The sequence below is a fragment of the Anopheles maculipalpis genome, unplaced genomic scaffold (assembly GCF_943734695.1).
Source record: "Anopheles maculipalpis unplaced genomic scaffold, idAnoMacuDA_375_x PRTXT_4, whole genome shotgun sequence".
Taxonomy (NCBI): domain Eukaryota; kingdom Metazoa; phylum Arthropoda; class Insecta; order Diptera; family Culicidae; genus Anopheles; species Anopheles maculipalpis.
In genome coordinates, this window is record NW_026060568.1 from 146,306 (window position 1) to 160,689 (window position 14,384).

General features: G+C 37.0%; 1 protein-coding gene across 1 annotated transcript; it reads right to left on the reverse strand.

Annotated features, from left to right (window-relative positions):
- Nucleotides 1-791: 791 nt before the first annotated feature.
- On the reverse strand, nucleotides 792-2,964 carry LOC126567083 (uncharacterized). The gene is given in 3 exon segments (XM_050223318.1): nucleotides 792-1,987; nucleotides 2,081-2,385; nucleotides 2,447-2,964. Coding segments are annotated over 3 exon segments (2,019 nt in total).
- Between the last annotated feature and the right edge of the window lie 11,420 nt (nucleotides 2,965-14,384).

A 14,384-nucleotide genomic window follows, 5' to 3' on the forward strand; every position in this document is an offset into this window, starting at 1 on the left:
GTAGTGAAAAGTTATTTATGTTACCATGTTTTGCGTCTACGCCCCTAACGATTGAGCTATCATGGTTCTCTTCTGTCGGGTGTTAAAATTGGGTTTTGTTAGCAATTTGATTGCTATATAAATATGCGGCGGCTGGCGTTACTCCGTCTGAGACACTTGTTGGGGGGAAGAAGGCGAAGGCGAAGAGCGCGCGCGTGTCCCGCGTCACCAGCGCGCTGATAATTTTTTTTTTGTTTCAATGCATTGACATCAATACATTTTCATCGAATGCGAGCATAGCATCAATGTATGAAACGTAATGGGTGGCAATTCGATACATGCGTGCGGGTGCAAAGAATTCATGTAATTTCTGTTTTAAAAAATATTTTACTTTCAGCATCATGTCTAACCAGCCAACATGTAGCCAGGGCATTTCGTCTATTGTTTGGCAAAACATAGGTAAGCTTAACTTGTTTATTCACAAACTAATACTCTTCAGTTAAAATATTTCTTCATTAACTCATTATTCTCTTTTTTACATTTATGCAGACAAGGAGAATGTTCCCAGCACTGCCACAGGTTCCCGAATCGTTATCTAATTATAAATTAACTAATTATAAATTGTCCAGTTTTGCTATTTTAAATATGTTCCCGTGTAATGGCAGGATAAATTCCTAAATATTTTCCTTACGCTTTATGTATATTTCCAAAAATATGAATATCCATGATTCATTGCGTTGTTTGGAAGAAGATGTTTCAATAAAGAAAACAACCAACAAGATTTTGATGTGCAAAGAATTTTTTTTAATGTTTTATTGTACTATCGTGTGCAGTAAGGGAATAAATATTATTTCGTCTTTGTTACCAGTTGGTATAGCAACTAGCTTACAAAATATTTGATTGTAACGGATTTCCACGTTCGCTCCTCCTAAAGTGTTAGCGCATCCTTTGTAAATGTACATTTCGCTAGACTCGTACGGTTCGTCAAACACTAAACCTTTTAGATTAATCATTCGGCCTCGGATGCACAGGCTGTCGATTCTATCACTCAATTCTATCGTCGCTGTACTGAACTGCACGATTTCCTGATCTTTAAGTAGAAACCAGCAGTTTCTCTCTGTATTTTGCAACATGATGTTTTGACGAAGGTAGAGAGTCACTGTTTTTCCGTGTTGCTTAATTGTTGGATAATTCAAAAATTGCGATCGAGGCATTCGGAATTCACTCAACTCGGAAAGTCGGTTAACGGCCTGTTCCAAATTTCTCCATCCACTTCGCAGCAGACGCTTCAAGTGCTGAAGTTCGTTTTCGAAAGGATACGTAGAAATGGAGGGTAAGGGCCCTAAACGTGCCACTTCTTCATAGACATGCTGCAGGTTATGAACGTTGCTGCTCATGAACTGTCCGCCGTACACAGTGGCAAAATCCTGAACAAATTTTTCCAGCATCTGCCCTGCCAGCTGCCACTTCTGCTTGTACACGGTGGATGACAGCAACGTTACGGCACAAAACAGCAACATGAAGTGTTTGTACATGTCGTCTGGAAGGTGTTCCTTTAGTATCACTATAGCGGCATAGTGGAGAAAAGAAGCGTATTCAGATCCTTTCCAGAAATGCGCACTATCGATGGAGCGCACTTTTCGATGGATCTCGGAAGGTAAAAGCAACTTTTCCAGAGGTTTTGAAATTTTCATGCGTTGTTGGGCTGACCATCGTTTCTTGCCCAAGGTCCCGTCACGCCAGCCTAGAAAAAGACGCTTCACCACACCAAGATCGATGAGATGCAATCGGTCCGATACAATCACGTCATCGATCATATTGAAGTGCAACAGATCCAAAAGAGGTGTCGGTATTTTGCGGTGCCCTGGATACTTATCGTTTCTAAATCCTTCGTCGGTACGTTTAGGATAATTAACACCAGGGAAAGTTACAGTACGCGATGCGCTATTGTATTCGCCGGGAATAGTGCATTTCAAACACGCTCCATATCCTGTATGGCCTGTGACCCCTAGTGTAAAAAGAACATAAAGCAAAGTGCATTCAGTGAATGTGAACTATATCAGGAATTATGGAAGTGGTAATATCTTATCTAATGTTTTACCTTTGATGAATGCTCTAGCTGGTGTGTCTGCAACGATGGTCCTAATCTTCACGGCAACATTTTCACCCTGAATTGTGACGCCATCCGATAAGGAATTCAATTCCTCGACGATAGAGCGCAGAAACTCTTCTAAGTTTTCCGGTTTCTTCAAGCCACAGAAGATGCCAGCAGTCATAACAGGTGCTCGTGGAATTTCGTGTATCGAAAACATTATCGGCCAAAACTGCATTGTGCTATTGTTGTGCAAAGGAAGTCCATCTATCGACAGAGTCAAGGACAGCTGCTTAGATGGCGGCTATTTTGTGCTGCAGAAATAAAATGAATAAATGAATCGTTGTTCTGAAACAGCACATACACTTTACTTACCAGAAATATTTCAAAAGGTGATTTTTAACACCATGGTACCAAAATTGTCCTCCGCCGAGCTCGGTTATCTCAGAAGAAACATTACGTTTAGTCTTCAATAATGTTTTTGCTGTTGCAGGCACTTTGACGTTAGCTCTTTTAAATACTCGCAGAATTAAGTTGATCGAAGTATGAGTAGCATTAGTCGATAATGCCCAGAAACGGATGCCGTCTACGATGGAAAGTTTCTCGACGGTTAGGGTAGTTTCATCTTCCACATCGCTGTCGTCGGAGAAATCGTCGTCGATATCGATGTAGTTTATGCTCGCCGTATCTTCTCCTTCAAGTTGTTCAAAATCCACATCCTCCTGCAGGTGCTCTAGCTCTACAGGTGAATCTTTAACTTCGGACTCTTGCGACAATCCTTGTCCACTCGGTCCTGCTTCTGCAGCATCCTCATCCGCAGAGTTTGGTCTCAATAACTTATCTACACGGCGATAGAAACTACCAGTTTGACGAGCACGTTTAAGGTTCGACATATTACGTATGTTCACAAATTACAATATCACTCGAAAAATGAACTTGACTTGCAGAAACACGAATCGAATTTGAAATCTGTTGACAAAATGCATCAGTATTTAAAGCAGTGTTTATTGCCTAAAATTATGCTCGGGAAAAACCAAAACATATGTTAGCTGGCGCTGCCGGTGCATCAGGCGCAGCAAGCTCAATACACGCTGCATAATGAGTGTAAGCAGTGCGCACGATACGCGGTTTCGGATCCCGGTAGTAAGAAAAAGAAAAAAAGTCGCCAGGAAAAAATACATGGTCATCGATGGAAGCACAAGGGGAGGTGCGGTACGGTTATGGTTATATACCTAGCTGCTTTATGGTATGACAGGAATGAAACGTGCGAAACGGGTGGTCAATTTCGGCATGTGCACCAACACAACGATACCTGTAGACCCTAACGCGGGCGTGCGAGGGAGCGCGATATACATTTTTAAACGAAGTATCTAAGGCGATCCTCCAAAATGTTTGCTTGGGTTGGTACAAGTTATAAGACATGGGTACCGGTACGACCGACAGAAGATTTTTTGACAAAAATTTTTTGTACTCTAACTTTGAGTAAAACTGTGTCAGGATGCATTTTTAAGCATGAAAAGTGAACTCCGACGGTAAATAGCAAAAGTCACTCGACGCTCAGAGTTGTATTGCGGTGTAAGAGAAGAATATCCAAGGTCGTCTAATTTAGAGACGTAAGACACAAAATCAACATTTTGGCATAAAATCTAAAATAATCATCAGACAGTGGTCATCCCAGGCATATTAGAGTCGTCTAACGATGCTGAATGCAATAAGCAATAGCGACTTTTTAATGATTTTTTTGGATTTTTGTCAAAATGTACCCTTCACAATTTGGTACAAGTTATAAGACATGGGTACCGGTACGACCTACAGAAGATTTTTTGACAAACATTTTTTTTACTCTAACTTTGAGTAAAACTGTGTCAGGATGCATTTTTAAGCATGAAAAGTGAACTCCGACGGTAAATAGCAAAAGTCACCCGACCCTCAAAGTTGTATTGCGGTGTAAGAGAAGAATATCCAAGGTCGTCTAATTTAGAGACGTAAGACACAAAATCAACATTTTGGCATAAAATCTAAAATAATAATCATCAGACAGTGGTCATCCCAGGCATATTAGAGTCATCTAACGATGCTGAATGCAATAAGCAATAGCGACTTATAATGATTTTTTTGGATTTTTGTCAAAATGTACCCTTCACAACTTGGTACAAGTTATAAGACATGGGAACTGGTACGACCGACAGAAGATTTTTTGACAAAATTGTTTTTACTCTAACTTTGAGTAAAACTGTGTCAGGATGCATTTTTAAGCATGAAAAGTGAACTCCGACGGAAAATAGCAAACGTCACCCAACCCTCAAAATTGTATTGCGGTGTAAGAGAAGAAATACCAAGGTCGTCTAATTTAGAGACGTAAGACACAAAATCAACATTTTCTCATAAAATCTAAAATAATCATCAGAAAGTGGTCATCCAAGGCATATTAGAGTCGTCAAACGATGCTGAATGCAATAAGCAATAGCGACTTTTTAATGATTTTTTGGATTTTTGTCAAAATGTACCCTGCACAACTTGGTACAAGTTATAAGACATGGGTACTGGTACGACCGACAGAAGATTTTTTGACAAAATTTTTTTTTACTTTAACTTTGAGTAAAACTGTGTCAGGATGCATTTTTAAGCATGAAAAGTGAACTCCGACGGTAAATAGCAAAAGTCACCCGACCCTCAAAGTTGTATTGCGGTGTAAGAGAAGAAAATCCAAGGTCGTCTAATTTAGAGACGTAAGACAAAAAATCAACATTTTGGCATAAAATCTTAAATAATCATCAGAAAGTGGTTATCCAAGGCATATTAGAGTTGTCAAACGATGCTGAATGCAATAAGCAATAGCGACTTTTTAATGATTTTTTTGGATTTTTGTCTAAATGTACCCTTCACAACTTGGTACAAGTTATAAGACATGGGTACCGGTACGACCGACAGAAGATTTTTTGACAAAATTTTTTTTTACTCTAACTTTGAGTAAAACTGTGTCAGGATGCATTTTTAAGCATGAAAAGTGAACTCCGACGGTAAATAGCAAAAGTCACCCGACCCTCAAAGTTGTATTGTGGTGTAAGAGAAGAAAATCCAAGGTCGTCTAATTTAGAGACGTAACACACAAAATCAACATTTTGGCATAAAATCTAAAATAATCATCAGAAAGTGGTTATCCAAGGCATATTAGAGTCGTCTAACGATGCTGAATGCAATAAGCAATAGCGACTTTTTAATGATTTTTTTGGATTTTTGTCAAAATTTACCCTTCACAACTTGGTACAAGTTATAAGACATGGGTACCGGTACGACCTACAGAAGATTTTTTGACAAACATTTTTTTTACTCTAACTTTGAGTAAAACTGTGTCAGGATGCATTTTTAAGCATGAAAAGTGAACTCCGACGGTAAATAGCAAAAGTCACCCGACCCTCAAAGTTGTATTGCGGTGTAAGAGAAGAATATCCAAGGTCGTCTAATTTAGAGACGTAAGACACAAAATCAACATTTTGGCATAAAATCTAAAAGAATAATCATCAGACAGTGGTCATCCCAGGCATATTAGAGTCATCTAACGATGCTGAATGCAATAAGCAATAGCGACTTATAATGATTTTTTTGGATTTTTGTCAAAATGTACCCTTCACAACTTGGTACAAGTTATAAGACATGGGTACTGGTACGACCGACAGAAGATTTTTTGACAAAATTGTTTTTACTCTAACTTTGAGTAAAACTGTGTCAGGATGCATTTTTAAGCATGAAAAGTGAACTCCGACGGAAAATAGCAAACGTCACCCGACCCTCAAAATTGTATTGCGGTGTAAGAGAAGAAATACCAAGGTCGTCTAATTTAGAGACGTAAGACACAAAATCAACATTTTCTCATAAAATCTAAAATAATCATCAGAAAGTGGTCATCCAAGGCATATTAGAGTCGTCAAACGATGCTGAATGCAATAAGCAATAGCGACTTTTTAATGATTTTTTGGATTTTTGTCAAAATGTACCCTGCACAACTTGGTACAAGTTATAAGACGTGGGTACTGGTACGACCGACAGAAGATTTTTTGACAAAATTTTTTTTTACTTTAACTTTGAGTAAAACTGTGTCAGGATGCATTTTTAAGCATGAAAAGTGAACTCCGACGGTAAATAGCAAAAGTCACCCGACCCTCAAAGTTGTATTGCGGTGTAAGAGAAGAAAATCCAAGGTCGTCTAATTTAGAGACGTAAGACAAAAAATCAACATTTTGGCATAAAATCTTAAATAATCATCAGAAAGTGGTTATCCAAGGCATATAAGAGTCGTCTAACGATGCTGAATGCAATAAGCAATAGCGACTTTTTAATGATTTTTTTGGATTTTTGTCAAAATGTACCCTTCACAACTTGGTACAAGTTATGAGACATGGGTACCGTTACGACCGACAGCAGATTTTTTGACAAAATTTTTTTTTACTCTAACTTTGAGTAAAACTGTGTCAGGATGCATTTTTAAGCATGAAAAGTGAACTCCGACGGTAAATAGCAAAAGCCACCCGACCCTCAAAGTTGTATTGTGGTGTAAGAGAAGAAAATCCAAGGTCGTCTAATTTAGAGACGTAACACACAAAATCAACATTTTGGCATAAAATCTAAAATAATCATCAGAAAGTGGTTATCCAAGGCATATTAGAGTCGTCTAACGATGCTGAATGCAATAAGCAATAGCGAGTTTTTAATGATTTTTTTGGATTTTTGTCAAAATTTACCCTTCACAACTTGGTACAAGTTATAAGACATGGGTACCGGTACGACCGACAGAAGATTTTTTGACAAACATTTTTTTTACTCTAACTTTGAGTAAAACTGTGTCAGGATGCATTTTTAAGCATGAAAAGTGAACTCCGACGGTAAATAGCAAAAGTCACCCGACCCTCAAAGTTGTATTGCGGTGTAAGAGAAGAAATTCCAAGGTCGTCTAATTTAGAGACGTAAGACACAAAATCATCATTTTGGCATAAAATCTAAAATAATCATCAGAAAGTGGTTATCCAAGGCATATAAGAGTCGTCTAACGATGCTGAATGCAATAAGCAATAGCGACTTTTTAATGATTTTTTTGGATTTTTGTCAAAATGTACCCTTCACAACTTGGTACAAGTTATGAGACATGGGTACCGGTACGACCGACAGAAGATTTTTTGACAATTTTTTTTTTTACTCTAACTTTGAGTAAAACTGTGTCAGGATGCATTTTAAGGCATGAAAAGTGAACTCCGACGGATAATAGCAAAAGTCACCCGACCCTCAAAGTTGTATTGCGGTTTAAGAGAAGAAAATCCAAGGTCGTCTAATTTAGAGACGTAAGACACAAAATCAACATTTTGGCATAAAATCTAAAATAATCATCGGAAAGTGGTTATTAAAGGCATATTAGAGTCGTCTAACGATGCTGAATGCAATAAGCAATAGCGACTTTTTAATGATTTTTTGGATTTTTGTCAAAATGTACCCTTCACAACTTGGTAAAAGTTATAAGACATGGGTACCGGTACGACCGACAGAAGATTTTTTGACAAAATTTTTTTTTACTCTAACTTTGAGTAAAACTGTGTCAGGATGCATTTTTGAGCATGAAAAGTGAACTCCGACGGTAAATAGCAAAAGTCACCCGACCCTCAAAGTTGTATTGCGGTGTAAGAGAAGAAAATCCAAGGTCGTCTAATTCAGAGACGTAAGACACAAAATCAACATTTTGGCATAAAATCTAAAATAATCATCGGAAAGTGGTTATTAAAGGCATATTAGAGTCGTCTAACGATGCTGAATGCAATAAGCAATAGCGACTTTTTAATGATTTTTTGGATTTTTGTCAAAATGTACCCTTCACAACTTGGTAAAAGTTATAAGACATGGGTACCGGTACGACCGACAGAAGATTTTTTGACAAACATTTTTTTTACTCTAACTTTGAGTAAAACTGTGTCAGGATGCATTTTTAAGCATGAAAAGTGAACTCCGACGGTAAATAGCAAAAATCACCCGACCCTCCAAGTTGTATTGCGGTGTAAGAGAAGAAAATCCAAGGTCGTCTAATTTAGAGACGTAAGACACAAAATCAACATTTTGGCATAAAATCTAAAATAATCATCAGACAGTGGTCATCCCAGGCATATTAGAGTCGTTTAACGATGCTGAATGCAATAAGCAATAGCGACTTTTTAATGATTTTTTTGGATTTTTGTCAAAATGTACCCTTCACAACTTGGTAAAAGTTGTAAGACATGGGTACCGGTACGACCGACAGAAGATTTTTTGACAAAAATTTTTTTTACTCTAACTTTGAGTAAAACTGTGTCAGGATGCATTTTTAAGCTTGAAAAGTGAATTCCGACGGTAAATAACAAAAGTCAACCGTCCCTCAAAGTTGTATTGCGGTGTAAGAGAAGAAAATCCAAGGTCGTCTAATTTAGAGACGTTAGACACAAAATCAACATTTTGGCATAAAATCTAAAATAATCATCAGACAGTGGTCATCCCAGGCATATTAGATTTGTCTAACGATGCTGAATGCAATAAGCAATAGCGTCTTTTTAATGATTTTTTTGGATTTTTATCAAAATGTACCCTTCACAACTTAGTACAAGTTATAAGACATGGGTACCGGTACGACCGACAGAAGATTTTTTAACAAAAATGTGTTTTACTCTAACTTTGAGTAAAACTGTGTCAGGATGCATTTTTAAGCATCTCCGACGGTAAATAGCAAAAGTCACCCGACCCTCAAAGTTGTATTGCGGTGTAAGAGAAGAAAATCCAAGGTCGTCTAATTTAGAGACGTAAGACACAAAATCAACATTTTGGCATAAAATCTAAAATAATCATCAGACAGTGGTCATCCCAGGCATATTGGAGTCATCTAACGATGCTGAATGCAATAAGCAATAGCGACTTTTTAATGATTTTTTTGGATTTTTGTCAAAATGTACCCTTCACAATTTGGTACAAGTCATAAGACATGGGTACCGGTACGACCGACAGAAGATTTTTTGACAAAAATTTTTTTTACTCTAAGTTTGAGTAAAACTGTGTGAGGATGCATTTTTAAGCATGAAAAGTGAACTCTGACGGTAAACAGCAAAAGTCACCCGACCCTCAAAGTTGTATTGCGGTGTAAGAGAAGAAAATCCAAGGTCGTCTAATTTAGAGACGTAAGACACAAAATCAACATTTTCTCATAAAATCTAAAATAATCATCAGAAAGTGGTCATCCCAGGCATATAAGAGTCGTCTAACGATGCTGAATACAATAAGCAAAAGCGACTTTTTTATGATTTTTTTGGATTTTTGTCAAAATGTACCCTTCACAACTTGGTACAAGTTATAAGACATGGGTAACGGTACGAACGACAGAAGATTTTTTGACAAAAATTTTTTTTACTCTAACTTTGAGTAAAACTGTGTCGGGATGCATTTTTAAGCATGAAAAGTGAACTCCGACGGTAAATAACAAAAGTCACCCGACCCTCAAAGTTGCATTGCGGTGTAAGAGAAGAAAATCCAAGGTCGTCTAATTTAGAGACGTAACACACAAAATCAACATTTTGGCATAAAATCTAATATAATCATCAGAAAGTGGTTATCCAAGGCATATTAGAGTCGTCACACGATGCTAAATGCAAGAAGAAATAGCGACTTTTTAATGATTTTCTTGGATTTTTTTCAAAATGTATCCTTCGCAACTTGGTACAAGTTATGAGACATGGGTACCGGTACGACCGACAGAAGATTTTTTGACAAACATTTTTTTTACTCTAACTTTGAGTTAAACTGTGTCAGGATGCATTTTTAAGCATGAAAAGTGAACTCCGACGGTAAATAACAAAAGTCACCCGACCCTCAAAGTTGCATTGCGGTGTAAGAGAAGAAAATCCAAGGTCGTCTAATTTAGAGACGTAAGACACAAAATCAACATTTTGTCATAAAATCTAAAATAATCATCAGACAGTGGTCATCCCAGGCATAATAGAGTTGTCTAACGATGCTGAATGCAATAAGCAATAGCGATTTTTTAATGATTTTTCTGGATTTTTGTCAAAATGTACCCTTCACAACTTGGTACAAGTTAGAGACATGGGTACCGGTATGACCGACGGAAGATTTTTTGACAAAATTTTTTTTTACTTTTACTTTGAGTAAAACTGTGTCAGGATGCATTTTTAAGCATGAAAAGTGAACTCCGACGGTAAACAGCAAAAGTCACCCGACCCTCAAAGTTGTATTGCGGTGTAAGAGAAGAAAATCCAAGGTCGTCTAATTTAGAGACGTAAGACACAAAATCAACATTTTGGCATAAAATCTAAAATAATCATCAGACAGTGGTCATCCCAGGCATATTAGAGTCGTCTAACGATGCTGAATGCAATAAGCAAAAGCGACTTTTTTATGATTTTTTTGGATTTTTGTCAAAATGTACCCTTCACAACTTGGTACAAGTTATAAGATATGGGTACCGGTACGACCGACAGAAGATTTTTTGACAATAATTTTTTTTACTCTAACTTTGAGTTAAACTGTGTCAGGATGCATTTTTAAGCACGAAAAGTGAACTCCGACGGTAAATAGCAAAAATCACCCGACCCTCAAAGTTGTATTGCGGTGTAAGAGAAGAAAATCCAAGGTCGTCTAATTTACAGACGTAAGACACAAAATCAACATTTTGGCATAAAATCTAATATAATTATCAGAAAGTGGTTATCCCAGGCATATTAGAGTCGTCTAACGATGCTGAATGCAATAAGAAATAGCGACTTTTTAATGATTTTTTTGGATTTTTGTCAAAATTTACCCTTTACAACTTGGTACAAGTTATGAGACATGGGTACCGGTATGACCGACGGAAGATTTTTGGACAAAAAATTTTTTTACTCTAACTTTGAGTAAAACGGTGTCAGGATGCATTATTAATCACGAAAAGTGATCTCCGACAGTAAATAGCGAAAGTTACCCGACCATCAAAGTTGCATGGCGGTGCAGGAGACGAAAATCCAAGGTCGTCTAATGTAGGGACGTAAGACACGAAATCAAAATTTTGGCATAAAAGCTAAAATAATCACCAGACAGTGGTCATCCAAGGCATATTAGAGTCGTCTAATGATGCTGAATGCAATAAGCAATAGCGACTTTTTAATGATTTTTTTGGATTTTTGTCAAAATGTACCCTTCACAACTTGGTACAAGTTATAAGACATGGGTAACGGTACGACCGACAGAAGATTTTTTGAGAAAAATTTTTTTTACTCTAACTTTGAGTAAAACTGTGTCGGGATGCATTTTTAAGCATGAAAAGTGAACTCCGACGGTAAATAACAAAAGTCACCCGACCCTCAAAGTTGCATTGCGGTGTAAGAGAAGAAAATCCAAGGTCGTCTAATTTAGAGACGTAAGACACAAAATCAACATTTTGGCATGAAACCTAAAATAATCATCAGACAGTGGTCATCCCAGGCATATTAGAGTCGTCTAACGATGCTGAGTGCAATAAGCAATAGCGACTTTTGAATGATTTTTTTGGATTTTTGTCAAAATGTACCCTTCACAACTTGGCACAAGTTATAAGACATGGGTACCGGTACGACCGACAGAAGATTTTTTGACAAAATTTTTTTTTACTCTAACTTTGAGTAAAACTGTGTCAGGATGCATTTTTAAGCATGAAAAGTGAACTCCGACGGTAAATAGCAAAAGTCACCCGACCCTCAAAGTTGTATTGCGGTGTAAGAGAAGAAAATCCAAGGTCGTCTAATTTAGAGACGTAAGACACAAAATCAACATTTTGGCATAAAATCTTAAATAATCATCAGAAAGTGGTCATCCCAGGCATATTAGAGTCGTCTAACGATGCTGAATGCAATAAGAAATAGCGACTTTTTAATGATTTTTTTGGATTTTTGTCAAAATGTACCCTTCACAACTTGGTACAAGTCATAAGACATGGGTACCGGTACGACCGACAGAAGATTTTTTGACAATTTTTTTTTTACTCTAACTTTAAATAAAACTGTGTCAGGATGCATTTTTAAGCATGAAAAGTGAACTCCGACGGTAAATAGCAAAAGTCACCCGACCCTCAAAGTTGTATTGCGGTGTAAGAGAAGAAAATCCAAGGTCGTCTTATTTAGAGACGTAAGACACAAAATCAACATTTTGGCATAAAATCTAAAATAATCATCAGAAAGTGGTTATCCAAGGCATATTAGAGTTGTCAAACGATGCTGAATGCAATAAGCAATAGCGACTTTTTAATGATTTTTTGGATTTTTGTCAAAATGTACCCTGCACAACTTGGTACAAGTTATAAGACATGGGTACTGGTACGACCGACAGAAGATTTTTTGACAAAATTTTTTTTTACTTTAACTTTGAGTAAAACTGTGTCAGGATGCATTTTTAAGCATAAAAAGTGAACTCCGATGGTAAATAGCAAAAGTCACCCGACCATCAAAGTTGCATGGCGGTGCAGGAGACGAAAATCCAAGGTCGTCTAATTTAGAGACGTAAGACACAAAATCAACATTTTCTCATAAAATCTAAAATAATCATCAGAAAGTGGTTATCCAAGGCATATTAGAGTTGTCAAACGATGCTGAATGCAATAAGCAATAGCGACTTTTTAATGATTTTTTTGGATTTTTGTCTAAATGTACCCTTCACAACTTGGTACAAGTTATAAGACATGGGTACCGGTACGAACGACAGAAGATTTTTTGACAAAAATGTGTTTTACTCTAACTTTGAGTAAAACTGTGTCAGGATGCATTTTTAAGCATGAAAAGTGAACTCCGACGGTAAATAGCAAAAGTCACCCGACACTCAAAGTTGTATTGCGGTGTAAGAGAAGAAAATCCAAGGTCGTCTAATTTAGAGACGTAAGACACAAAATCAACATTTTGGCATAAAATCTAAAATAATCATCAGACAGTGGTTATCCAAGGCATATTAGAGTCGTCTAACGATGCTGAATGCAATAAGCAATAGCGAGTTTTTAACGATTTTTTTGGATTTTTGTCAAAATTTACCCTTCACAACTTGGTACAAGTTATAAGACATGGGTACCGGTACGACCGACAGAAGATTTTTTGACAAACATTTTTTTTACTCTAACTTTGAGTAAAACTGTGTCAGGATGCATTTTTAAGCATGAAAAGTGAACTCCGACGGTAAATAGCAAAAGTCACCCGACCCTCAAAGTTGTATTGCGGTGTAAGAGAAGAAATTCCAAGGTCGTCTAATTTAGAGACGTAAGACACAAAATCATCATTTTGGCATAAAATCTAAAATAATCATCAGAAAGTGGTTATCCAAGGCATATAAGAGTCGTCTAACGATGCTGAATGCAATAAGCAATAGCGACTTTTTAATGATTTTTTTGGATTTTTGTCAAAATGTACCCTTCACAACTTGGTACAAGTTATGAGACATGGGTACCGGTATGACCGACGGAAGATTTTTGGACAAAAAATTTTTTTACTCTAACTTTGAGTAAAACGGTGTCAGGATGCATTATTAATCACGAAAAGTGATCTCCGACAGTAAATAGCGAAAGTTACCCGACCATCAAAGTTGCATGGCGGTGCCGGAGACGAAAATCCAAGGTCGTCTAATGTAGGGACGTAAGACACGAAATCAAAATTTTGGCATAAAATCTAAAATAATCATCAGAAAGTGGTTATCCAAGGCATATTAGAGTCGTCTAACGATGCTGAATGCAATAAGCAATAGCGAGTTTTTAATGATTTTTTTTTGGATTTTTGTCAAAATGTACCCTTCACAACTTGGTACAAGTTATACGACATGGGTACCGGTACGACCGACAGAAGATTTTTTGACAAACATTTTTTTTACTCTAACTTTGAGTAAAACTGTGTCAGGATGCATTTTTAAGCATGAAAAGTGAACTCCGACGGTAAATAGCAAAAGTCACCCGACACTCAAAGTTGTATTGCGGTGTAAGAGAAGAAAATCCAAGGTCGTCTAATTTAGAGACGTAAGACACAAAATCAACATTTTGGCATAAAATCTAAAATAATCATCAGAAAGTGGTTATCCAAGGCATATTAGAGTCGTCTTACGATGCTGAATGCAATAAGCAATAGCGACTTTTTAATGATTTTTTTGGATTTTTGTCAAAATGTACCCTTCACAACTTGGTACAAGTTATAAGACATGGGTACCGGTGCGACCGACAGAAGATTTTTTGACAAAAATTTTTTTAATCTAACTTTGAGTAAAACTGTGTCAGGATGCATTTTTAAGCATGAAAAGTGAACTCCGACGGTAAATA